The 27579-nt window shown below is 41.7% G+C and overlaps 3 protein-coding genes across 7 annotated transcripts in view; 1 reads left to right on the top strand and 2 right to left on the bottom strand.

Moving 5' to 3' along the window:
- The window catches only part of stxbp6 (syntaxin binding protein 6 (amisyn)), a 54772-nt gene extending 48446 nt beyond the window's left edge, over window positions 1-6326 (bottom strand). Inside the window, exon 1 of one of the 2 annotated variants that reach the window (XM_079369200.1) lies at window positions 5932-6326. The gene's annotated coding sequence lies outside the window, so the exon portion shown is untranslated. The remainder of the gene's footprint in view (window positions 1-5931) is intronic. The other variant, XM_079369201.1, reaches the window with a different exon arrangement.
- Window positions 1-27579, top strand: part of lclat1 (lysocardiolipin acyltransferase 1) — a 290110-nt gene that overhangs the window by 73209 nt on the left and 189322 nt on the right. The window lies entirely within an intron of this gene.
- Window positions 18503-27579, bottom strand: part of fermt2 (FERM domain containing kindlin 2) — a 37175-nt gene continuing 28098 nt past the window's right edge. For 2 of the 4 annotated variants that reach the window (XM_079369374.1, XM_079369376.1), the window contains 9 exons: window positions 26586-26720; window positions 25748-25797; window positions 25108-25232; window positions 24870-24976; window positions 24560-24778; window positions 22455-22475; window positions 21349-21473; window positions 21086-21227; window positions 18503-20772 (listed from right to left, as the gene is read on the bottom strand). In XM_079369374.1, the coding sequence (XP_079225500.1) occupies window positions 20599-20772; window positions 21086-21227; window positions 21349-21473; window positions 22455-22475; window positions 24560-24778; window positions 24870-24976; window positions 25108-25232; window positions 25748-25797; window positions 26586-26720 (1098 nt within the window). In that variant the 3' untranslated portion in view covers window positions 18503-20598. The remainder of the gene's footprint in view (window positions 20773-21085; window positions 21228-21348; window positions 21474-22454; window positions 22476-24559; window positions 24779-24869; window positions 24977-25107; window positions 25233-25747; window positions 25798-26585; window positions 26721-27579) is intronic. The other 2 variants (XM_079369375.1, XM_079369377.1) reach the window with 1 other exon arrangement.

The raw sequence follows: 27579 nt of genomic DNA, 5'->3' as shown, positions 1-27579 counted from the left end.
GCTGCTACAGCAGTGAAAACGACATACATATATTTTACGGCTGCTTATCACCCCATTCCCAAGCAGCGCCCCTTACAAAAACACTTCATTAACTCGGCCTGCGTGTTGCCAAGCAGTCAGAGGAGCACCAGCGTTCCCTGCTCGTTCCCTCGCTTCTCTCTTGCCCAGTGTGTTAATGTGAAATCTGTTCAGTCAGTGCTCATGGCTCTCCTGGGAACTCATTGGAGTGGGGGTCTTTCGAGATTCCTGAGCGGCCACTTCTTTTTTTTTTTTGGCTTCAACACAGTGCTGCTCTCCAGGCTGCACGCGCGCGAGGGCCCATGGGAGTCGGGTGTGGCAGCAGAAGTGACAGAGGCGGTGCAGGGGGACCCAAAAAGAAAGGTGGATGCGCATTTGTCTGGCTTGAATTTCTTTTCAAGAGAGATACGAAGTCAGTGCGAAACCTTCGGTTGGCACAGGCAAAACATCTATCAAGGAGGACTTACTTCCTTTATTTACTCTGCTGCTTGTCTAATTAAAAGGCTGACAGTGGTCGGTGTGAGAGCTATGTAGATAGAGAGCACTTAAAAAAGCGGCTCGGTCAATATGGGATTTTTTTTGAGGAGGGAAGCAAATCTGATCATGATGCATCAGCCGATATCTATTAAGATCTAATTCAATCTGCAGAGATTAAGATACACAAGATGTTAAATGGAGACCAGATTGCTTTACACTCTGGAGGGTGATGATGCTTAGCTCACTTTGCTTGTGACAGCCAGACAGACAGCTGCTAGCGGAATACAAATATTTTGACTGGTGATAGTCAGTGATCAGCAGATATTACCGGCTGATTGATCGTTCAGGCTAATCACAATGGATCCAACAGATCCGCAGTGACTTACTACACAGATGTTAAAAGTTACAGTAAAGGCAGGTCGTCTGCATAAAAAAAAAAAAAAAACATTTATCAGAAAGAAAATCAAAGCAACATGTCTCAGAGAATATTAAAAAACTGAAAGGAAATAAAAACTCATCCTTAACTTTCTGTCGGCTGCAACGAGTAGAAAACACCAAAAGTCCTTTTTCTGTAAGTATTGTGCATTTTAGAAAAGCCCAAACAGACAGATGTGTCACAGACTGCTGCTGAGAAACTTTTTTTTTTTTTTTTTTGAAGCGGAGAGTTTGGTCTTCTTTTCTAAAGATTCAAAACAAGAAAACAAATACACTCTGAAAATGTCTGCACGAGTAAGCAAGTTCAAATATTCCTAAAGCGCTTTGAACAGACAAACGTCACAATTGTCTTTTCAAAATGCATACGTGCTATGAATACATGAAGGCACACTGCAGTCTGTCAACAAGCTCTTTTTTTTCTTTCTTGCAGATAACACGTCAACAGGATAAATGAATTACTGACCATCAAGCGACAGCAGACAGCAAGTGGGGAAGAAGTCACCACAGTGTGTCAACTTCATTCACTCGAGCTGAATGAGTATGATGTACAAAAGGATAACGCTTCACAAATTGGAACAAAATGATGTTTCCATCTGCCAAGATAACAAACTCGAGCAGATAATAAAATCCTCCACAAGAAGCAATTCATCGTCTGTATCTACTCCTCCCACTCACATCTGACTGGCTTTGGAAACTTTCTTTCATTCCCGCTGCACTCCTTAAAGCTGCATGAATGAAGTGAAACACTTTGCCTCATCTGCAGCCTCTCATGCATGGTCTTTCACGTTTGGCTCTGAACAACTCGCAGCCTTGAATTTTTTTTTTTTTTTTCAGAAAGACCTCCCTCAGTTCACACCCGTCTTCATCGATAACATCTTTAGAGAGTGATGTCACGCAACGGTGTCACATTGAGCGAGCCACATCCAGCATCACCACGAGAACAGATGGTGACTGTTACCTCTCATGAAAGAACTGAGACATTCTGCCATCCACCCTGCTGTTTTCATGGTGTCAGCGCCAGCCTGCCATGTATCAAAATCAAATCTTACAGAAGTGCAACATTGACTTACATAAAAGAGACAACTGTCTCTTTTTACATCGGTAGTTCCATTGTTAAAATCTCAGGTCACTTACAAGTCATGAGAGTTGATAAGGGCCAATAAATCGAAGAATTATTATGTTGTAAAACTCGACATTCCTGTTCATGCTGAGGAGAAACTCTCTGTGGTATTTCATAACACAAGGTTAAAACGTCAGTGAAAGAAAAGCCCATCTTTGAAGCAATATTTCTTCTCTGTAATTCTCCAAAACTGCCATCAGAGAATCCGAGAGAAGTCTGTCCTTCTCCGTGGTAGCTTTACTCTGAGGCTGGATTGTTGAACATTACGGCCTAACGTTTCATTTTCTCAGAAATGACCTTGAAGATAGTGCAAAACAGAACAGCAAAGAGCTTTGTAAATACTTCATCAAAGAAAAGCACAATGGAAGGACAGCTTATGCGAGCTGGATGAGACTCCATGTAGCTTTCCAAGTTAGCAGATCTAAGATCAGATCTCTCCATCACAACCAAACCAATGTGCCAACGCCAGTTAACAAAGCTCCCACAGTTCCTCTTCCATGTCAGACATCCACAACTCTTCTGATGTGCTTGATTTAGATTCATCTCCTGTATTGTCACAGCATGTATTTTAAAGACAAGTAAATCTACAAAAAAGACTTCAGAAGTGTAAATTGTTTGAGGGATTATTGTATAGAGAGGGGATGGGGGAACGCGGGTGTGTATTGTATTGTATTGTATTGTAACCAATGTTTTGTACTGTAACCAATGTCTTGTGTCTTGTGTCCTGCCTGTCTGTATACTGCTACTGGATGCCCTGAATTTCCCTCGGGATCAATAAAGTATCTATCCATCTATCTATCTATTATAAAACTGAACAATGTTGTTAGGGTTCATATTTTATCTCAAAATTCCCAAGAGGAATATGCAATCCAACCATTTTGTTTTCTGCTTCACTTCCCAGAATATTATAAATGTGATATCAGACGATGAAGCTGGAAACCCACATTCGCACTTTGCACCCATCATTTGCACAGTGTGAGAGGGTTTACTGACAGCAGTTTGTTTGAAATGCTCCAATAGAAATTATTTTTTTTTAGAGAGAGAAGAGGAAACACAAAAACAAAACTTGTGCTAAAGATCTTTCTGGTTATGTATTTGTTCTTTGTCATCCTGCAGCTGCAATGTGTAGAGGTGGGGGGGGGAGACAATCCATTGATGCAAAAATCGAGATTCTTCTCGTCTCAGATTTGAAATGGATTCATATCTTCCAAAAATCGTTTTGGTTTTTTTGGGGTAATCAGTCACTCGCTGCTAAATGCTATGGCTAGCTCTTAGAAATTTAGCCAGTCTCACAGAGGACTGGAGTAGATCCTGAAGTACACATACTTGAACTAATACATACTAATTCAAAAATAGACTTGGATGAATCCAAAATTGTTCTGAATCATTAATAGATTCAAAACTGAATCGCGATCCCAAGGATCACAATTGGAACCAAATCTTGAGACATCCAAAGATTTCCAGCCCTAGTAATGTGTGTGTGTGTGTGTGTGTGTGTGTGTGTGTGTGTGTGGAGACTGGGGGGGTTTATGTGTTTATTATGGATCCTCATTAGCTTCTCGCTATGCGCGGTCTGCAGTTTTTCCATGTGAAAATACATTTTACACATTATGACTCTTCTGATATGATGCAAAACAATCCATAACATATATCATAAAGACAAAAACTACAGAAACGTTTGATGTTGAGAACAACTGCCCTCCTTCAAAGCTTTTATTTCATAAGAAGCTGTCGATGGACTTATCCATTATTCTATGTCATTAACTAGCCATAGAATGTTATATGGTGCTAAGTAGGCATGAATCAACGAATGACGTGCCATGACTCCACCATGTCACATCCTTGAAGCAGTAGCACCTCATGACAATGAGACGTTTGGGAGAGATTAAACAGTGGTGGTAAACAGTAGGAAAGCAAACAAGGAGCACTTACAGATAGACTTCTAGAGAACTGCAGGGATCATACTACAATGACTCAGCCATACACTGGCAAATGGCTTGAAGCAATAACAATACAAAAGTGCGGATAATTGGTTTACATAAGGTTAAGCTAAAAGAAAGCAAAGAATGGCAGTGTAGATATAAAGACATATAGAGTAGGATAATAGACATGGAACAACGTTGGCTAACATTCTAAAAGCCACTTCTCCATTTATGTATTGCTAAACAATGAGTTTTGCTTATAATGATTGCAAGTAAGGTATCATTTATGTAACGCTGAGAGGACGCCACAGTGCATGTGAGTCAGAGGATTTCTCAAGCACTCAAATCTTACGGCCATATAGAAATTCTGACAGGCTGGTTTTTCTCTTCCTCTTTTCATCTGATGATCATCTTTCTGTCTTCCTTCAAAAACATCTATCCTCTCTGGCAGCAGAACAAGCTAAGGTGAGGGACACACAGGGAGGGAGCCAGCTCAACAGTTTACATTATGCTGAATGTAATTGGACAATGAAGAATGGGCAATGGTTTAAGCTTATCTTTTATGGCATGCCGGAGCAAATTAGGTCTTCAACTTTTGCAAAGGGGGAAGCAATCATTTATTGTAAGTGGGCTTGTTAATGTCGTTGGGAGGCACAAGGGTGGGATTATGAGCCTCACAGCTATCTGGAGTGAAACTGCCTTGTGGATCCAAACCTGTTACAGAGACAGAGCAGTGGAGACATGTGATGACTGTTCCTCATACTGACTTTTAAATACAAGCAGGTTTTCCTTTTTTTTTTTTAAGATTTGGACTCGACAAATAATTTCTAAAACATGTTAAAATAAAAATGAAAATAAAGTATGGGACTCTGAATGTTTGTCTTTGAATATGTACAATAACTTGACGCAATACAGTTTTGGTCATGATAAAATATTGTTGAGTATCAAAAATAAATATGGAAAACTATGACAACATCAACCGGTAACATCAATATACCCTGGGAACATCACTTTTTCCTCTCTTTTTTTTCCTGAGGCAGTTTTTTTTTAGCGAGAAAATACCTTCAGCAGGATCGGGTTCATTGTACACTGGATGTTTAAAAAACACCAAGTGGACTGGTGAGTATCACCAAACTTCTTTGTGCTGTTGTTTAAGACAGAAGACAGACCAACACCGCTTATAATGTCAAAATGATGTATTTAAAATGTAAGATTCAATAATACAATCATGCACATTCTGCTGGAGAAGCACGGCAAGGATGATAAATCCTACGCAGAATACACGTCAGACTATGCAGGTATTCAAGTTGGCCAACACCTATACAGCCTATATTTGTCTGAGGCTCTGAAAATGTCACTTCGCTCAAGATACTGTATATGGGGGTGTCAAAATACGCATTTTACTTGCCACTTTCCTGTCAACACACAGTGGATAACGCTGCATTCCAGAAAGAACCGGTTCTAAATAAAAATGTGTGCGGATCAACTCCAGGAACACCTTAAAACACAGTAATGACAGTGTGTGTGTGTGTGTGTGTGTGTGTGTGTGTGTGTGTGTGTGTGTGTGTGTGTGTGTGTGTGTGTGTGTGTGTGTGTGTGGAGTTATGTTCGCTCTGGTAAAGCCAAGGTGGAGTAGGCTACGTCATCACCTTGTTTGTTTTTCCGAAACACTGTTAAACAAGTGCTTACTTCATGAAATCGGTTAGTGAGGACATTTACAACAAGCGTGTAGACAACAGGTAAAGAAGCAACGCAAGAGTCGCGCGCGCACTTGTTCTAATTCGACCGCAAAGTGTTTCGGTCGATGATCAGCGCAGTAGAAACGCCAAAACGCTGAACAACAACATCAAAACACCAGGGCTTTCCTACTTACAAAGCACGAATACAACTTTTTCGTGCAGAAAACGCCTAAATATGTGCACTAAATATCATTTGCTGCTGGAGTTTTAGGTTTCTTACCGCTGTGCGTTTCAGTGGTTTCCACGTGCGGTTCCACAAATCCGTCGGTGTATTTCTCCAGCTGCTGTCACAGTTCACCCACTTTCAGCAGCCTTTTTTTTCCTTTACTGTGAGCTCTCTTCTCAGACTAAACGGTAGCATTTCGCGCTGAACATCGCGTCGACTTTTACTTCTACAGCAGTTGTTTGGTTTCTGTTTCTGCGAGGCAGGAGGAGTGTTTGTTGTCCCTCTGCCTGCCGCCTCTGCGGGGAGACTTACAGTCTGTCTGACTGACTGCGGCTGTGTGTGTGTGTGTGTGTGTGTGCGTGTGTGTGTGCGTGTGGATAGATGGGAAACCAGTAGCAGGTTCCCAGCCAGACTGACACAGACCCTGCAGCCAATCACGTACAGTATCTCAGATCCACGTAGCATACGTTTCACATCTGCGGGTTTTGGGAGTCTCCTTGAAGTGCTGAAGAAGGGAAAAAAAGGCTACTCGTGCAATCTGTGTAGGAGGCCTAGGATGGAAAAGTCATTGGCTACAGTGAAGTCATTAAACAATTCAACCACTTTTTCCCCTCGGTGAAGTTTTAGTATCAAAGTATAGGCGGATGGGCTACTTCAGCTTGTTTCAAGAGGTTGTTTATTTCTAAAGAGGTTGGTGTTTTCTTTTCTACTTGTTTTTTATTCTATTAATTCAACATTCTATGTGGAAAACATGTCAGGTGAGATTAAATGTCAACCACACGAATGAAGCAACTCTTGAAAAAAAAAATAAAGAATAAAAAAAAGCTTTTTTCAAGAGGATAACGGTGATAATATTTGCAATAGGCTATATGGGCACCATTTAAAAAAAAAAGAAAGAATGCTCTGTTTGTGCACCATTTCTGTAATCACCACACGCTCACATTGAACTCCACTTCTACAACAGAAAAGACAAATAGAACGAAAAATGCTGAATAAATAACGTCTCAAATGAGAAGAAAGAAGCCATATTTCATAGTTTTATATGACCACCATGTCACTGCATCATACCTTAAATAAGCCTATTAATAAAGTTAGAACATATCGATGTGAAAAGTTGCTAACCTCTTTCAATTGCTTATGCACACAGACAGTCCCACATTGCTCAAGCTTGTTTCATAAATGTGTTGCGGGATGTGTAGGAGGGAACCTCATTTAAGAACTGCCAGCAGTTGTCGACCACCATCTTTTCTTGTTTTGCCGCCGTGCCAACAGAAATCTGCGAGCGTGGAACTACACACATGGAGGCTGTGTGTGTCTGTGAGTGTTTGAGTCTGTCTTATGTTTTGCTCGGCTGGTCGTGAGTCATCCAAATTCCCTACAGAGTTTTAATTCTTCCCCTGGTAGATTTTGGCTTCTTTTATAAGGTCTGTCTTCATCTTCTGCAGACTTGGACACCACTTCCTCCGAGAGTTCAAGTTTTATGAGCTTCTGTTTCTTTCGCCTGAGGGGTTTTTGCAGCTGATCATTAACACGTTGCAGAGGGAAATGAAGAGCATGTAAGCCATCATAATTTGTCATGATAAGCAGAGAGCCAGCGAGCTGCAGATGTCCAATGGTGAGTTGGGAAAGACATGTTATAAAATGGATGATAAAGGAAAAACAAATCAATTGTGGTTAGCGATCCTGAAATCAAACGTGAATGTTCCTGATTTTGCTTTTAAAACTTCATTGAAAACACTTGATGGGAGTTTATCTGGCTTTGCATTTCTGTGCTAAAAGCTGCAACATGTAAGATCTTGAATGGTGTTCCTGTACTCTAAACACATAAATTAGTGGGATAGATGTCAGTTTTCATTTAGTTTTGTGAACACACTTGTTTACTCGAGAAGGTTTCGAGACAAATAATGTCATTATCAATGCAGCAGGAAAACCAATTCTGGCATTTGGTACAGCAATAATCAGATGTGAATGTTCTGTACTCCTACAGCCCTTGAAGCTTTTCTTGGGATCGTATTACAGTTTGTCTGACTTTGCGATTCCACACCAAAACAAGCTGCTCAACCATCTGGTTCAGCATGTGGAAGTAATTCATTTAGAAATAAAAAGTGTTTGCAGACCCTTCTGAGACTGTATTTTTTTTTCTCACTTTGAGATAATTCACCAGGCTCATCTGTTGAGAGTAAACTCCATGAAAAGATATCCCTGTGGGGCCCATCACCACCAGTCCAACGACTTCTATGAGCACACCTCCATTACGAGTATATGACCCACTCGAAGCTTTCAAGAACTATAACTTTGGACTACACCCTGAAAGTTTGTGATGAAAAATAACCACAAGACAGAAAGCTTGACATTTTCTCAGCATCTGAGGTCAAGAACATGTTTATTTTTAGAAATGCCAAACATGTCACAAATCAACATCATCATAGGAACAGGAAGAGAAGCGTTTAAATGATAATGAAACAAACAGTCTGCTTAATACAGTCTGTTAAACATGTCTTACTTACTCAAATAAAAATGAGAATTGAAGTTGTATTGATGGGAGCATCATCATCATTATAGTCATAGTAAAAATCATAATAATCAAAATACATTCATTTTATAGCATCTTTAGAAAGACTTTGCAAAGTGAATTGAAAGCAAAGCAAAAAAAAAAACAGCAGTCACAAAAAGAAGAAAATCAAAATAACAGGCAATAAAAAAGAACCAATATGGCCACATCCAAGAACAATGTGACTAAATATTTTAGAAAAGTAAAAACCTATGATAAACAAATAACATTAAAAATCCTAAAAAGGAAAAGGCAAAAACTTTTGTATTTAAAGAAATAAAGCGTGAAAAAGTAAAAACACTAAATATTAGGGTCCTACGCACTTGTCAGTGCTTCGGGCCCTAATAAAGCACATGAAAAAATAAGATTGAGGTAAAATAAAAGAGATATAGAACACAATATAGAACAGAAAATACACAACAGAAAGGTGTGAAAGAAAAAAATTCAGATAAAAATACAGAAAAGAGAAAACATCACTTTCAAACAAGTCTGTAATAAAGTGCCTTCAAATACAGTACTGTATGTCACTGATTCTGTGCGCCTTATCTTAACAGGGAGATTACTCCCAAGTCCAGGGCCCCTGATGGCAAAACACCATCTCCTTAAGATTTAAGCCTCGACTTTGGAATGACCTGAAGAGCCCCACTGGGAGATCTAAGGATGCAGGCTGGCTCAAAGTGGTCAATGCAGCTATGAGCCAGACCTTTAAAAGACATCACTAACATTTTTAATAAACATTTGTAAAAGGAAGTGGAAGCCAGTGTAGGGTGTGATACCCTTCGTTAAAGAAGCCTGGCTGCTGCATTGCGGACTAGTTGGAGGCCAGACAGGGCTTTTTGGATATACTTCTGGACAGGAGGGAGTAACAGTAATCTAATATGGAGCAGACAAGTGCAACAGGAAGGTATTAGACTCAAATTCTTTGGACGATGATGCTGTAGAAATACTGAGCTGTACCTCTTTGGTCCCCTACATGAGGAAACACTTTCTCTGAGTGAGTCACTTTTTCCAGGTGGATGGGGGGAAAACAGCATCATGTCCAAAGAGGGGGATGAAATAATGCACACACACACACACACACGTAACCACACAGACACACACAAGCAGAGAGGGTTAAAAGGGCATTAGCTGCTTCCTGTATGAGTTTGGGAATTCAGGCAGCTGAGCCTCTCCAGGGAACACCTGGCTCTGATGAAAGACTCCAAACTCTGAACCGAGTCCAGCTTTTGTGCGGCACTACCACTCTCAATAACAGTCTCGAAGAGAGATTGCTCAATAAATATGTTGACAGTTTGACACTGCTCATTGCTCTGTGCAATGCTGAGGTTAACTTTTGGAAACGTGACACACCACAGGGATTGAAACATCCGTCAGGTTTCGCTCATGCTGCCTCATATTTCCCTGTGTGCTATAGGACTGGAATTTGTGGGAAGGGAACGGTGATGGAAAAGATACCAACGGTTTCAGTCAGCATCACAGTTTGCACAGTTGCTGAATGTTTGGTGCAATGTTTGGAGTCGAGAGGAAATGTTGATTTAGTTTTCCGTGAGTATTTTAATGGTGTAGCTGACCTGGGTGCAGTTTCTCCACTTAGACCTAACTCTTTTAGAATACCCACTAGTTTTCCCATGAAGTAACTTTAACACTTTAGAGTACTGTTTAATGACTTCCTGAGTGGTCTTCTATCAGTCCATCTTCCATTCTGAATCTGTAGGTTGAGAAAAAAAAGAGGATTGATTTGTTTGTTCATTAGCACATGTGAACCGTTCTGTTTACAACAGACCAGACAGATTCAAATCAAAGTCAAATCGAAGCAGCACTATTACATTTGATGGACATGTGATGTGCAAGGGAGATATTTACACCTAATAAAGCTGATTGTATTGCAAGTTCTTTTAAAGAACTGTAAATATGTGGAATGCTTGAGTATCACTTGTACACACTTTTCAAAGAGACTCAAAACCGTGTGGAGTCTTCTCCTGAATTTTCAAACAGCTTGTATCGATGGACTGTCCAAAAATCTATGAGCCTGAGAGCTCTACCTGGCACTCCCTGGCACTATTGGCTCTCTACCTTCACCCACACTCTATCCCTCCTTACAAAAATCCTTGACTTCACAAACATGCTCTCCAGGCTGTGACGTTAGACGGGGAGGCGTAGAGGCGGGCAGGATTAAGGAGAACGAGGTGCCTCAATCCCTGCGGTGAGCAAGGTAAACACAGAGATCTGACGATGGAGGAATGGAACGGTGCGAGGGGACCTTTTGCTCCGACCACCGACTGCCTCTCATCATCCCCACACGGCCAGATGGCTACTATTCACTCGCACATTCCCAAACCCTTGTGCTATTAGTCTATTTTTTTCCCCCTCTTTCTCCGTCTCTCTGCTGCACTAATCAAACACTGAATTCATGTGGTTTGTTGTTTACACTTCACAGTGCGAGGCATGAAACACACATCAGACTGAGTCTCCCAGAGCAGCATGAGAGCCCACTCAGGAGAAAAACATGCCTCAGTGTGGCGGGGCTGACATGCACACATGACTTCAAATAATGTGAGTGTGAAAGAGTACAGTGACAGTTTGTCTGCGCTTTCATTTGACGTTTCGTGTGCGTTCCCATCAGAGATTATCTAAGAGCGTATGTTTGATTTGCATCCATCAGAGTGGGTCTGCAGTTCCTGGTTACTTCGTGGAAATGTAGTTCTTGGTAACTTCGCGGAAATGTTCCGGGAGGTTGGGTGAGTGTATATAAGAGGAGGGGGCGTTTAAAAACCTCTTGTTTAGCTTTCACCTGTCAAGAGAGGAAACAAGTATGTGTATGTTGTCTTTTCATCCTTCACCTTTGTGCACTTCTCATGCAGCAGAGTCAAGCATGACAATCCTCTGAAAACATAAAAAAACAGAACTTTAGATCTGGTATCATTTTTTTCCTGCTAGTGCCTGATAGAACATTCCTCATATGTAACCCTTAACCGATCAAATTCAATACACAAAACATGATGGTTTAATGTCACGTCTCCTTTTGCAAAAGAGGACTCTCTATACACCAAGAAGGCTCTTTATGGCTGTTAAACAAGGCATATATTCCTTTTACAATGAGTCATTCGAAGCCCATGGATGTCAAAAGACCTCATCTAATGACTTCAGAAGATCTGTCACACTCCTGGGATTATTATCAGTGTGACCTTTCAGTCACTGCTGGAACCAAAAAGAGCCATCTCTTCAATAAAATCACACCATCACTGTCAAAAGAGAAACACATTAACTACTCAATCAAACTGAGGCAACAGTTAAAATCAATACCTAGACAAGCGTAGTCTGCTCTGACATCACTCTTCACAACTTTTTTTTTTGTCTTATCTGGGACCAGCCATTGTAATAGTCTTTTTTTCCCCCATAGACAGGAACTTTAATTAAATTTGAATAATATTTCATCCATTCATGATTGGAATTTCTGCCCATCCAAAAGTAATTACTCTCTTTCTCAGATTAATTAAATCTGCATTGTGGCGTCATAAACTATGGCAAAGAAATGAGTTTTGAATCCCTGTTCTGAATTCTACACTGGCAATAAAACCTGGATTTGCAATCAATGTATTTGTCTTTGATATGGGGGGGGATCGATACCTCATTTTTTTTCAGTGTTGGTTTATGAGGGAAAGAGGGAGGTCTCTTGAGTCCTGCAGTGTTTTCTTTTGTCGCTTCGACAGAAGTTGAACAATACTTCAAACCCTAAAGGTTCATTTTCATGCCTCTATTCGGAGACAGGACTGTTGACAGAGCCAGAAATCAGAGAGAGAGGAACAACATGCAGGAAAGGAGCCACACGTCGGACCTGAAGCCGGGCCGCCCGCCTGGATGACCACACTCACTGCACATGAGGTTAACCTATATATTTTTATCCTGAAGTTGCACACGCTTTTCCTTTATCCCTCGACATTCAATGAAAGAATTAGCTTTTGAAAGTTATCATGAGTGACGTGCAAAAGATATGCTGTATCTTTACTTGAATCTCAGATTGTCATTAATTCATTTGCTGATTGCAGTAAGCTCCATTTTCGAATCTAGGCTGTAGTAAAAGAAGAGAGTTTAAGTCAAAATAGAAATGTCATAGTAAGTCCTGAAAAGACTGATTGTACGACTACAGCGGCTTCAGTGCAGAGTACAAAGGATATTGACTGTGAGCTGGGTTTCTGTCAGTCTTCCCCTTTTTTTTCCCACCTTGCCTGCCATCTTCCGTCGCGCCAATACTGGCTCACATTGCCCACATTGCCCACAGGCAGCAGCTTAACTCAGGAGTGAAAACAGGATTTTTCTTTTCTTTTCTTTTCTTTTTTTTTTTGCAGAGGAATCCATCCAGAATCAAAGTTAATGCTCTGGGGTGTGCTGATGTCAGATTTCAGAGCAACTCGGCGCAGGCAAAAGAGTCTGTAATGGAGCCACACATCATTACACACCACAAACTAAATCCATCTCCATCCTAGCAGTCAGACAGCTGAATGATGGGCATGCAGAGAGTATGGATTGTGGGTCTGCTGTGGTTGTGTGGGGGGTCAAATCATTCTTCAATCCATCAAGCCAACTCCATTATTAAAGTCTCTGAATCTAATTATATTCAAGAAGTACTTTAAAGTGACCCCATTGTCTTCTGCTCACCTGAATCTTTAACTAGATACGCACGTGTTGAATGAGTCCATCCCTTACCTTAGTATCAATCAACACAAAGGTTTGTGTTTTAACAGTAAACCATCTTTCACATCATGTACCAGTCTGCCAAACTCACAAGTGTTGTCTGAGCTATCGCTCCTTTGTCCCTAACAGCCAGTTACACATTTGCTCTCCTCCCCTCATCATGTTATCGCCAGTCAAAATAAGCCAATTTAGCCGATCACTGAGCAGGGCCCTCTGGGTAACACAAAAAGCCAAGGATCTGATTTCATTTTTGCAATAATAATTTGTTCTCTTTTTTTAGTCAGCGGGATAAGTGCTGGCCTCCACATAACACCTCAGGGAGAAAAGGTTGAGATAGAGGTGGGCATGGAGGGCACTGAGTTATTGGGATCGTCACCAACTTCATTTTTTCTTCGCACCTGATACAGTATGTCGTTTAAGGTGGAAACGAGACCACACATGTTGGACCCGAGTACTTAGAAGAAGGAGAAGGCAGCAATGAGGCCTTTAAAGGTCAGGGATCTGGAGGCCTTTTATTACTATTGATCCAAAGGTTGATTCATAAGAACCTGCGTTTTCTGAACAATGTTCCAATAAGGCAGATATTGTAGTTTATACAATACAAAATGCCCAGAAGATTCATTTGACCCCCTGTTCACATTTTTGTCTTAATTTGTCCTTTTTATTTCAAGCACAAGATTCCTGTTGCTACTTGTAAGCGTAATGATTTTGAGAAACACCTCCCAGGATGCTTCTGTGTCTTTCTTGTCAGATAAGTCAGCAGATTAATGCTCCTGTCGTGCCCCAGGCAAAGATGAGGCTCTTTTAAATAAAGTGATCAAACACTCGTCTGTTTATTCTAAATGTATTCCCTAACAACGACAGCTCTCGTCTGAAAATAAGAAGTTAGTCAAACGAAACAGCCTTTATTTATGGTTGCTGTGCCAAAATGCCAAATTTGTGCAGCAGTGCTTAAAACCAAAAGGCCCCTGAAGGGGGGGGGGGGGGGGGGGGGGGGGGGCACAGAAGACGACTCCCACAGCAAATAGCCCAAGGGAGGTTTGACTTGAAATGTATATGAGTTGGACAGCACAACAACTGCAGCTTTAGATTTGATTAGAGGCACACTGTACGTGGTTGTTCACTATAGGCATGCATGACCATTAAATTGTTGCGTGCTTCAGAAAGTGATGACGCAAGCGTCTCGGCTCACAACAACTCCATCTCATCTCCATAAACACCATGTGACATGACCTCATCAGCTGAGAGGACACCCTCTGGATCCGCTCTGAGACTTTGATGACATGCTTACAACTTCTGCAACTGCACATGTGATGTGCAAGGCAACGCTAACAAGGTGGATGACCTAAGGCCTCAAGTAAGTATATTTACAGAGCAGATGTTGTTGGGTCTAATTTTGTTGTCAAGTTCAATTATGACAAGAGCAGGAGACTGGTAAACTCATTTATGGAGCAATAAAATGAGACACCTTATGAAGTGTATGAGTCAATGACAAAGACCTTAGGACAAAGTCCAAAAAGTAAGCGTCATTCTATTGTCTGAAAATAGATTCCCCAGGATATCTAAAAGGTCTGTCACATCCGTCAACAGGCAAGAATACACCAGTCCCAAACAGACACGCTATAAAAGTCCACGTGAATTAGTTTGTGCCAAAAATTAATGTTAATGTGCAAGTTTGGAGAATTGATTTTTAAGCATCTAAAGCATGAAGAGCTGCCACTAGAACATTGGGTTTGACTTGATTTAGTTTGGCAGCTCCAGAATGTAACTGATGACATCAAGATAAGAGTCTTGGCAGTCTTAAGTGTTTCGTTCAGATCGGGGCTTTTCCATGGAAACATATCCACACTGAGGTGTTCAGGATAATGAGAATAACACATGAGTATACTTGTTTGGGTGGATTTTATTGATGCTTTATTAAGTGAGGTCAATCCCACAAACTGTGCATATGGATACTATTTGGTAACACTCAGGGTATTCAAAATTAATGAATCCTTCATTGTTTACAAGTAGTTTTCCTTTCATGGAGATGGATTTTGACTGATCTATATTCATGGGAAGTGGTGGTATAAACAGTAAAGTGAGGACAGCATGTTTATTATCATGCATTTCAGTTATCCCAAAAAAAAGGGGGGGGGGGGGGGGGAGAGAGAGAGATGTGTCGCTATGCTGGCTTCCAAAATGATTTGGCTCGGGTAAAAAAAAAAAAAACCCATCGGGGAAATAATGCAGCACACTCTGTGGAAAAAACATCAGACTTGTTAGTGAGTATAATTTATGACGTTTATTACAGATGAAAGCTTCCAAGACTCCTAATTATGCTGAAAAAAACATCTGTTATATTCAGTTATGGTATTGATTAAGAAAAATATGTAGATTCAGTTTTATTGATATCCAAAGCACATTAAAGTCAAGCATCGTAGAAAAACTAAACAAGTGCACAGGGAGGACTAAAGCATAGATGTTGGCATGAGTCCGCCCTTCTCTTCACTAGGATGAAGCTTATAAAGTCATTTTTAACATACAGTAATGTTTACCGTGTTCATTTTTTTGGTTGAACAGGTTGTCATGCTAACAGTTATTGTTTTGGCTGCCATGTGGGGGAGGGTATTTGCCCCTGGGAGCAATGTGCAACTTTTCAAGGCTTTAATGAAGCAATAAAGAACTTTGAGCCAAGGCTTACTCTGTCAGCGTTTCATGTGTTTACTGTCTGGCTAGCAACTTGGGAAGCAAGACTGATGCAGCCGGAGTTCGGAGGCGACGTTTCAAAGCGGATCATTTTCATGCAGATATCTCTTTAAACATATTCTTTTCAGCCTAATAATTGTTTTATCACTGCCGATGATCGCAGGAATTTTATTTTGGTCGATTTGTTCGGCATCTGAAATCAGAACACTTCTGACACCAGAATTCATTTTTATCTGTTGATCGAGGTTCAGGTTGAGCTGATTGGAATCAGTGTCGACCCAATGATGACCCCAGAAAAATTCTATCACATTTCTCTTTAACCCATCCAGTGCTGTTAAGACAAAATAAAGAGGGAAAATAAAGGGTGCTGTCACGGTTTTGTCAAGGAAAGAAAGGACACAGTTGCAGATTCAAAATATTGAATGGAACAAACAGAAAGGAAAAACAACACGCACATTGAGTTAAGCAGGAAAAAAAAGTCCATACTTATCGGATAGTCAGACCAACAAGACTGGAAGAGAATATTAAGGGCTGAGCACACAGTAACAACGGAAAGAAAACGACACAAAGGCTGGATGTACAGCAACACAAGAAGGAAGCGTGGGACACAGTAAAATAAGAAAGGATCATCAAATATCCACAATCAGAACATGTTACAGGTGACAGGTTCATAAACGGCTGTACGATTCACTCAATGATTGTACAAAACATTCAGACAGTCCGTTGCGTACACAATAATTGATTTCACTGATTAAGTCACCAGCTGATGCCGCTGCACAAAAACACAGAGGATCCCCAGTTTTCCTACGATTCATCCTCAGAAGAACATGAAGCTCAGTGGCAGCATTTCATCACAACCCAAAGAAAAGTTGAACACATTTCTACAAAAACTACTTTTGCTACATGAAAAGTCCAAGGATTGCCAAAGAGGGTGAGATTGATCCAGTGACCCAAACGTGCATTCTTCTCCCTTTCTTACATTTGGGATGACACGTTTTAACCTCCAGTTGTAACTTACGCTTCGTCCCTACAGTTTGTGACAGCAGTTAGCAAAAGAGAATAAAAATCATCCGATCCAGACAGTGTCAGGACACTGGCCTGGAGAGAAAAGAACAAGTTTATTCAAGGAAAGTTCTGAAGCCAGCTAATCAGCATGTCTGCTGTCCTGGCTGACATTATCTGAAGCTCTGCTGCACTATGGGCAAAACAGAGAGAGAGAGAGAGAGAGAGAGAGAGAGAGAGAGAGAGAGAGAGAGAGAGAGAGAGAGAGAGAGAGAGAGAGAGAGAGAGAGAGAGAGAGAGAGAGAGAGAGAGAGAGAGAGAGAGAGAGAGAGAGATCCCCATGATTAATAACTCAAGCAGAATTTGAACTTTAGGAATGAGGAAAGCAGAGAACAACTTCCTCGAAACTGAGCGATTATTCAACCAGGAAGCTGCTGCTTTGAATGGCAACAGGTGTTACTTTGTGTAACCCCTTTTATGTTATGACCTCCTGCATTGTTGTTGTTTTTGAGCCACACAATGTGTAAAAGTCATCCCTGAATCTGATTCTTTCTATGGTAACTTTAAGGCCATTCTTTTTCTCTCTAAGGAATTCAATGTCTCTACAGTAGCCATCCTCTGGAGACCCTTTTTACTTTCCACACATAAAACTACCACTATTCTTCAATCGCTATTAAAGTAATGGGCTTACAAGAGTCACCAGATACCACAGTCAATAGTTCCAAATCGGTTCACTGCAAATGGGTCTTGATTTGCTGGGAGCTTCAAAAGGTTTCTTGGAAACGACTGCTGTGTAAGTGTTGGATGTAGACCCAGCTTCCACAAGAACAGGATGTCCTTGCAGAATTCAATTCATTGTTCCCACTTCATAGCAGCACACCTCATCTGAGCTCACAACTGACTGAAGAGGGTAGAAACCATCTCACAGGGCGTTTACATGAAGAGTCAGCCATTAATGGGACAAAGATGCAGGGTTGATGCAAAAGTCTATATCACAGCGACGTTAAGACATGCTCACAATAGAAAGGTTGACATACATGTTCAGTTTGACAGTAAAGGCCATCAAGGCCAGAAGTTTGTTTTTCCATCCTACCAAATCATTAAGGTGCAAATTATTTATCAATGAATATTCCTGTCATAGTAACAGTAACGTAACCAAAAAAAAAAAAAAAGGAAACGAAGACAAATACCAGTGACAAAGAAACGTATGGAAACGTTTGGAGAAGGCTGAGATGTGAGGTGCAGACGGTCCTGCAACTCCCTCTAGTGGAGAATCTTAACCAATGCAGATCAACTATCTGTACGCTTAGGAAAAATATGAAATATTTTAAAAGACGTTTTGTATCGTCTGAGGTCCAAACTGCGCTTTTTGTCACTAATTTAGTCTGCTTGGTTTAAAAAAAGAATCAGGTGGCGATTTTTTATAAATGAGTTGGTGGTCCTGAAGTTGCGGACCACTGGTTAAACACCTTTGTTTTCCTGTTCATGCAATTCCTTCAGAACTTCCATGAAAAAAAAAACTGAAGTGAATTGAACTCTTTTCGGCAGAATGTTCTTTATAAAAAAAACCTCAAGCTTTTTATCTGTATACAACTTCAGCAGATCTGCAGTTTTGGGTTAAATGACAGTAAGACCCACACACACACACATGCAGACATGGTGAGTGCAGGTATATGAAATACAGAGAGTCTGTTTTTAAATAAAAATTACTTTATTTTTTAAAATAAATGCATTTTTTACAGTCAGAAAACAGAGAAGCAGGACATGCACTGCTGCTCCTGACACTGGAGGCAAACAAAAACATCCAAGAAAAAAAAAAAACACAGACTGGGATTAGTTTCCTCTTATCTCGGTTGACTTCTGCCGATTCGTCTCAAACTCCAGGGTCTTAAAATTGTGCCACCCCACCCCACCCCACCCTTAGACAATGTCAATTGGCACATTTCAGTTGTGACAATAGCAGACATGAAGTATTTATGATAGGCGCATCTAACAATCACATAGCGTATCACTGCCAGTCTAAAGAATGAGATAAAAGCAGAACACAGATGGAGATTTGAGATCCCCAAGCAGAAAGAAAAATCAATGAAATGAAGCCGAAACACAAAAAAAAAGGAAGAAAGAGCAAACTGCAAAACATGTGTCTGTATATTTAAAATATATATTTATATGTTCTCCACAAATATCTTAAACAAACCTGGAGTTCGAGACTAGTGTTATCTTCATATATATTCATACATATCTTCATCTTAAACCTTAACAGAAGCCGGCGCAATTTTGACAAGTACACCCTCCCACACACACACACACACACACACACTTATTCTGAAAGGAGAAAAAAAACGTCCAAACCCCCGGAAAAGAAGAGACAAAAACTGTACAATTCTATAAAATGTTTGTGTTTTTACATTAGTTACAAAAAAAATAATACTTCATTTACTGATCCTTCATACTCAGGACAGACACAAAGAAAAAAAAAAACATTGCATATTCATTCTTCAAACTTGGTGACCTTTTTGCTGGTGTGTAATGATAAAACTTGATGACAATAAGAATCTTAATAATACCATATGGTGTGAGAAACAGAATGGCAATAAAAGGTAAAGGGGGTAATAAAAGGGAGTAACAGTCCCTCCTGGGTTTTTTTTTTCTTCATGTGCATGCAGTGAGATGTTGAAGGTTTCAAATCTCTGGATGCAATTTTAAACATGCTGTTGAGATTGAATGAGACATTTAGCAGCCAATAACAGACATGTTAGGGACACAATGAATGCACTGTGGCACTTTCAAACATGCACCAGAAAAAGCCTTCTGCTGATCATCCTGAAGAGTAAAGTAATGTAGCTTCTTATTCCGTTTTCAAAAACAAAGGATGGTATGCTTTAAATACACATAAACTTGCTACACAGAAGTCATTAGACAGACAACAACACTGGAATTATTGACTTGAACGTGAACATTTTTGCAGCGAGGTCATTTACATCAGCTGAGGAAGAGACAACAGGACTCTCATCCCAGCGCACTGAAGTGTAGTGTGTTTTCAGAAATGCTCACCATTAAAAAGAAAACAAAACTTTCAAGCAAAGACAAAAACAAGACATCGAAAAAATTGAGCGTCAGCTTATTTAAAAAGAGGACTGTTTCGTGTCGAAGTGCTTCCACGTGACTTCAAAGATGTGTAACCCTTCATAGAGCGGAGGAGAGTGGACAGGTAGAGCTGCAGCCAGCGGACACTCCTCTCTCCAAACAACTTCTCATTTGATTCTTTGACCAAACCTGTCTTAGGATAAATAATGTCAAGTAAATAAAGTCACTTTGATGTGAGCTCCTTTACTTTTAGAGGAGCTTCAAAAAGACTGAGAGAAGAAAACAATGATCTTTGGGATTATATCTGGGCTTTGATTGGTTTGAACGGGTTGCTATGGACGTCAGGTTGACGGCTGTCACTCCAGCTGGTCGAGGGGAAACTGAACGTTTTCTGTTAGGCTTCTTCTTAACTACAGGAGTTTGACTCCTCCACCACAATTATAGTCATGGAACACATGATTTGTCAGCACTAATGCAAAATTATTTTTTTATATATATATATATATAAAAAATCATAAAATAGTGTCAGCCATGGCAATAGTAGTGCTGTTCTGGACTCACAGCTCCAAACAATTAAAACACTGAGATAGAATAAAATAAACCCAATATGCCCCCCCCCCCTTACACGAGCCGGATGCTCTCCTCCTTGGCTGTGACCGACAATCGTTTATACTTCATCTATGTTTTCGCTTGAGAACAGCTCAGACCCAGCCACTAGTCAGCTTATAGAACATCTCCTCGTCTAGAGACTCATTCTGGTCCTTGGCACGTGTGGACAGGAAGATGTAGCCCCCGATGAACTCGTGCACCACTTTACAGTCAACCTCGGCACAGATGAAAGACAGACTGGGCTCGTCGGCGAACTCCACAGTTACCTAAGGGAAAGGAGCAAAGAGCGGGTCAGCCATGCTTTCGGAATCTTTCGCTTCTTTTTTGCCAAGTACATTTACATGTACGAGGCATTTGTCTTGGTGTATTGGTGCAAAATAAAAGATGGCTGCCCGTGCGAGGACTATGGCCTCAATATGTGGGGACACGCGCACTGCCACTGCGCCCCCAATATTTTGCAGATTTTAACCCCTGCCTGCTCAGGTTGAGCTGAGCTGGACTCACTTTATTTCCAGACAAAAATGTTTCACTATTACAGCATTACAGCCAAGGTCTGTAAAAAGACTTCTCAAGCGTTACCATCTTGATCTCCCAGTTGACGTTCCACTGCTTCATGTTGCTGAAGCGCCAGGTCTTGATAGCATCTCCAGTTCCGGCATCCATCCGGATCAAACGGTTATAAGTGATGCCTATCAGCTCTTCCCGCTTTCCACCCTGAAACCTGCAGAAGAAAAGGAGGAGGAGACGTTAAAGTGACAGGATCAAAAAAACAGCATGAGTCATTGTTAGCGCATTACATTGCAATTTTTGAACGAGACAGACTCGACAGTGTTTCGACTCACTTGGCGAGGAAATGAGTGATTCCAAACTCAGGCAGGGACTGCCATGCCTGGATGAAGCGCATCTTGGCCTCGATGAGACTCATCTGAGCCACGTTCTGGTGGGCCTCGAGGATCCGGGCTGAAATCTGGCAAATACAAAATCACACAGATTAAATACACAATTTAATGGCTTGCTTCCACCGTATGAGTAACTGATAAAACAACATCCCAACACCACACTGAAAACAACCAATGCACCAAAAACAACACAGTTACCCAGTATGTAAACAGGCTGTGGCCCGCTCAGCCATCAGCACACACAGTGTCCACCAATTAGCAGAGAGCTGTGACAGTAAACCATGACTTCAAACAACACAGACAAAGCTAACATGACTCCATGAGGCCCCTAAAGAGACAGGCGACAGTTAATGAACTACAGGAAGCTTCAGATCTGAGCATTTTGACATCTGAAGCATACTTGATGTTTTTTCAGTTCATTTAGAGGACCAGATCAGACATTTCCGGAAAATAAGTGAACAAATCAGGTCAGCTTTCAGGAAAGTCAATATCCGTCATGTTTAAGTCGGCTTTTGGTCGGCATTCCTGAGATGAGCTACACTGTAAAAATCTGAAATTAGGAAAAAAGTAAGAGTAAAAGTACGGGTGTTGGAAATGATTCAGGAAGCAGAGTGGTGCTGAGATCTTCAAGGTTTGGCCCAATGTTTTTATAAAACAAAAGAAAGATGCAGCAGTCTCTGTTCAACATCACGGTGTAACCGTCAAGGACAGGAGCTGAAGAAAGATGCAGGACTTTATGGTGTCTGGCTTTTTAGTCTTTTAAACAGACAACCTGAAACTTCCATCATTAAAAACAAGTTGTTCTTCCTTGGCAGTGAATGGAAGTGAACTAAATGCACTTGTGTTGAATAAACATTTGTGTTGGGGGTCTGTCTGACTTTTTGTCCCACATTAATGACAGGTTACATACTAACTATGACTAAGAGTTCTATCTATGAGTACATCTAATCTAGAGACCTATGTACAGCTGCAGGTTAGAGGAGTTTACACATGCACACACAGGTATCTATGGTTTAAAAGGCACCCAGTGAACACGGAACTCCACTTACCAAGTCCCTGATATAGCCTGGCTGAAGATGGGAGGTGGGGATGGGAGGAGGACACAGAGGAATGAAGGAGGTGCATACAAGAGGAGAGAAAAGAAAAAAAAATGGACAAAGAGAAACAAGCAGGTAAGATCAATGTCGAGGGAGGAAAGCTCCAAAACAACAAAAAGTTGAATAAATAAGAGAGGAAACGGCACAGTTTGGGTATTGGAGTCATGCTGTTTTCAGCCACAAGAGGGAGGTAGAGTACAGCAGGAGTCAGACGCTTCCATTTATAAGAGAAAGGTTACACAACATTTATGTGGGTTCACTTTAAAACAGAGGCAACTGTTCAACTGTAGATCGAGATCATCTGCGTCTATGATAACCAGGCTTCGACAACAGGTAGCTATTTAAACGTCCTCACACAGCTTGTTTTATCATCCAGTAGTTCCCAACATGACTCTTTCGGATGTAATGGAAGTCAAATGTAGGAGTGGCGCGGGGGGGGGGGGGGGGGGGTCATATCTGGGCCTTTAATGTTTTCTCTAATGTTTATGTGTAGTTCTGCCCAGAGACCAAACTCCGCCCAATTATCTGTATATTTTCGAGTGAGCGTCCGCTGGGAGCTGCAGCACGGAAGTCTCTTTGGACTACTCTGCAACAGGAAGTCCAGTTCGAGGCCGGTGGGGAGGGGTCGCAGCTGACTGAGAGCAAACGGGCTTTTCCCAGACAGTTTTTTCCCGCGCAGCATTTCCCGGCACGGCTCATTTCCTGCAGCCCCACGCCCACTCTGAGAGTACTCATGTGTAAGTGCATACACACACACTATACATAGGCCATGAGTCTTTCATGTTGCGCCTGGGGACAGCCGCTATCACACTGGGATTGTGGGTGCGACTGGAGCCGGCCCAAGTAGAACCATGAACCCTGACAGGAACTATTGCAGAGGAATTTTTTATTTTTTTTTCTCTGATGCCAGGTGATTCTGTAAACCTGATTCTAGGAGCAATGCACACAACAACACAGCTGTACCTGTGCAAATTGTTATTCTATATCAATTAAACAGGCACTGACATATGTCATGAAAAGTACTGACAATAAGAATCTCAGACATCTGAAACATTTGAAATGAAACTATTATTCAACTCAAGGGGAAGGCTCATTTTCAGCAGCACTGGGTGAGGAGTTGCACGTGTGCAGAATGAAAGATCACAGCAGTCGGATCTAAAAAGAGTAAAGCATGAGGTCATCAGAGACGATCCATACCTCTCTATCAACGAGCTGAAGGTTTGTATTGTGGCCCAGTCGAAGAGCTCCCTCTCCCTTTAGTCACTCCAGACCATTTCTGAGTCATCACTTACTGTACTGCACAGACACTCCTCTCAACATCCTGTTAACCCTCTAGCAACATTTTATTTCCTCTAATATGAGCTAAACAAAAGCATACTGAGTGAGTAAGCTGTGAAGAGGCAACCCCATCAGCCATCCTCAGCTAACACGGTCATGGCAGCCGTGTGCTCAGCTGTTCCACTGTACACACACACACACACACACACACACACACACCCGCCTGTTGCTCTCATGCAAATCTGTTGGATACACAGTCGACTTCAACCAACAATCACAACAAAGTCAGTATGTTTAAACTGCTTATATGTTAAAGCAGGTCATAGGAGGCTTGATGTTGAAAGTGAAACAGTCCATCTGTTGGTTTAGATGGCGGGTTTTGTTACCCGAGTAATCAAGCTCCTTCAAATCCAGAGCCTGGAGTCTCTCCACTTTTGTCTGCAAGCACAAAAGGCTGCGAGAAGAGATCGTGTCCATTACAGTCTGCCATGAGCGACTCTACTGTACATATGTGGAGTGGTTTGGAAGTCTGCTGTCCTGGTTTCCCCTCGGACTGAGGGTGGGGGTGGGGAGAGGAAACGGAGGGGAGAGGAGGAGAGTGAAGAAGGGGGAGTTGCGGGGTGGATACATTCCAGTGCAAGACAAGCCTGATGCCAGGAGGCGCCCATCTGGGAAGCATCAAACGCTGCTCCGTCTAAGTCCACAACGGACTCGTCAAACAAGTAAACAAGCTCCCACAAAATACACATCAGACCTGACATTTCACTTCCAGGGCTTACCTGCTTGTTCTTGTACTTCTTAAGGTAGCGTGGGGACACCAGGCATTCTGGGTTGATGTCAGTAGTGATCGGCTCGATGAACTGAGGGTCGGGGTTCATGTGCTGCATCTTGAGGAAGGACAAAATGTTCTGGACCTCTAGGTTGTAAGAGCTGTCGGCCATGGTCTTTCCTTTGGAGGCCAGGCGACAGGCCGCCATCCAGTGCGCGTACTGTTTCTCCTGGTGGAGCAAGTCAAACGCTAACGGTCAAAATCTGTCGACAAAGGTCAGGTCAGTAAATCGTAAACGATGCACCAATGAGCTGTCTTACTGTGTCACACCGAAGCCAGATCTCGTTCATGCCATCAGCCACGGGGATTAACAGCTTGATGTTGAATTTCTGACCCGAGATGTTAACATCTGGAGTTACCTCACAACCTACACATGGAGGCAGAGCAGAGGGAGAGGCCAAATGTCACACTAATAACAAACACACACACACAAGAGTGACAAATGGAGCAGGATTTTCTTGCATGGGCACCAAATGACATCTTTTCCTGTTTTCGCACCTCGAAGATTCATCTGGTGAGCAGGCGTCCCGTGTGATTCCTCTTTACTCTTGTAACAGGAAATTGTGATATCCTTGAATGTGCACCAGTACTGCTTATAGCCCTTCAGTGTCAGTTTCTTGGGTCTGGAAAATATATATAACAGAGAAAGAGAGGGAGAAATACATGTCAGACCTCAAAGTGGAAAAAATAACTAATCATTTTCTTTGTTCGTGGTCAGAAGGGACAGTAGAGGGGAAACATAAACGAGTGGAGGAGAACGAGGGACAGTCAGCGAGGTGAATGGGCGAGTAGCCAGAAGTGGAGGTGGACAATAACATTCAATCTTTAAAGAGAATTGCCTCTTCCTCTGGTTTATACATTTTATGAGACAACCAGCTCCAGGGCTACCTGCCTGTCAGCAGAAGAATTAAGCCAAAAGTGAACATGGTTCAAAATATACTCGATCCAACTTTAATCACTTCTAAAGGTTGCTTAGTCTGCTAATGTCTTTTGGCAAACACTGTTCAAACCAGGCAACCGTTCTCCCATTTAGCCAGAAACAAAAGTGAATGTTTTTGTTCTCTGAAGGGCTCAAATGTAATCTTCACAAACGAGTGTTTACATCTTTGGATAACCTTGGGCATGCACGTGGCCTTACTTGAAGACTTTGACGTAGTCTGCTAACTCAGGAATAGACGTGATGTCACCCTGGGGAAAAAAAAAAAAAAAAAAAAAAATACATTGTTAGAATAAACCTGGAAGATACTAATATCCAATAATTACAAACCAATGACCTCAGGCTAAACTTTGAACAGGTTCACCATCATTACTCAACAGAATGTGCTAAAAACAACTCTTCTTATGTGATGCAATTTCCCTTGATAATTTGTTGGGGGGCTTTTTTGTTGTAAAATCAGGCACAGCTCACATACATGCAATGTTTTTTGCTCTAAGTGAAATTAATTTGAACTTGAATTTCATTTCTCTCTTTAATTTACTGTGCAGGTTTCAATTCCTGGGAGTGTTTCACAGGAATTGAAAGAAAAGAGACTTCATCAGAAACAGACCAAACAAAGTGCTTGCTGGGAAAATACATTAACGTGATGAGGTTTGGGGGGAGAGGACTACACAACCCAAATGTATTTCCTGTAGTGACGGTGAGGCTGTCGCTCTATGAGGACATTTTTTTACACCCCTGTGACATCTCTCTGTGAACAAAGTGACCCCACCTCTGTACCGCCGTCGGAAAAGAGGCTCGACACGACGGGTGAAGCCAGCGAGGGAGAGCAGCATTGTGTGTGTGTGTGTGTGTTTCTCTACACGGCATGTTTCCACGATGCATTAATGCCTCTGTGAATTAGCAGACTGGAGCACCAATATTAGGCCGTTTGCAGAATGAAACGTAATGTACAGAGACGTAATGACCGAGCATCCTCATTATGGCGCTGTTGCCAAATCGCACTCTTGAGAGAGAGCTTGTGTCAGTGATGTCATACCAGTGTGTTGGACGTCTTCCCTCCCTCCAAAGTAATCTCCAGGTCTGAGAGGGCCGCGTCCACCTCATCCACCTCCTTCTCGCTGTTGTTCATGTGGTTGTCTGAAGACATGATTGACAGCTTGTTGATGTGGTACTGAGGGGGGAGAGCAGAACATGTGGTTAGTTTACCATCTATTTCTAAAATGCAACTTTTACAGCACTCTAATTATTTGTACACATTTTTTCATTTTGCTAACGGTGCATACATGTTCTAACTCTGTCCCATAAACGCTGTTTTTAAAATGATCACATGAATATTTGAAGATGTGTTGGTGTTCATATGAGCAGGTACTGAGATGAGTTTCGCTGTGAGGCGGAAAAAGGAGACGAGGAGTTCGGTAGAAGAAGAGGATGAGCGTCTTCTGGTTATGATGATTCACTGAGAACAATAAGGGTTGCGGTTTGAATAATGTGTTCCCGGTACACTTTGAAGTGTTACAGGCAATGAAATGTCTTTTTACTGGGAACACATGTGCGATGGGGCCGATGAGAGACCATGTGTTCTTTTAACACTGGAAACACCAATTAATCAGGATGGGGCCTTTATTAAAAAAAATATAAAAAAAAACCTGACCGTGTTTCCCTTGTGGTGCGAGTCAGAGACACTAAATACAACCTGTTGACAAATGGTATTTATAATGTCAACCCATCACCAACCCCCCACCAATATATGAATGAACAGCTGTCGAGCGAGTGGGAGATACAGAGGCAGAGTTTGAGGGAGATATGTGAGGCTTCAGCCAGCTAGAGTTACAGAATGTGGGACAAAGGGCCTCGCAATGACGCTCCTTTTCTCTTCCGACTGTCCTCCGTCTATGAGTTTTAAAAATGGCCAAATGGGGGGATGTGTGCGTGTGTGCGTGCATGTGTGGGTTGTTTCCTGTTTGCGTGTAGCATGGCCCGCTGCGGTGTGTTTATTTGCGGAGGGTAAAGCACAACCTGTGCCCGATGTT

The sequence above is a fragment of the Symphodus melops genome, assembly GCF_947650265.1.
Source record: "Symphodus melops genome assembly, chromosome: 19".
NCBI lineage: Eukaryota > Metazoa > Chordata > Actinopteri > Labriformes > Labridae > Symphodus > Symphodus melops.
Note: the sequence above shows the minus strand (reverse complement) of the source record. Positions and strands in the feature narration are given on the sequence as shown.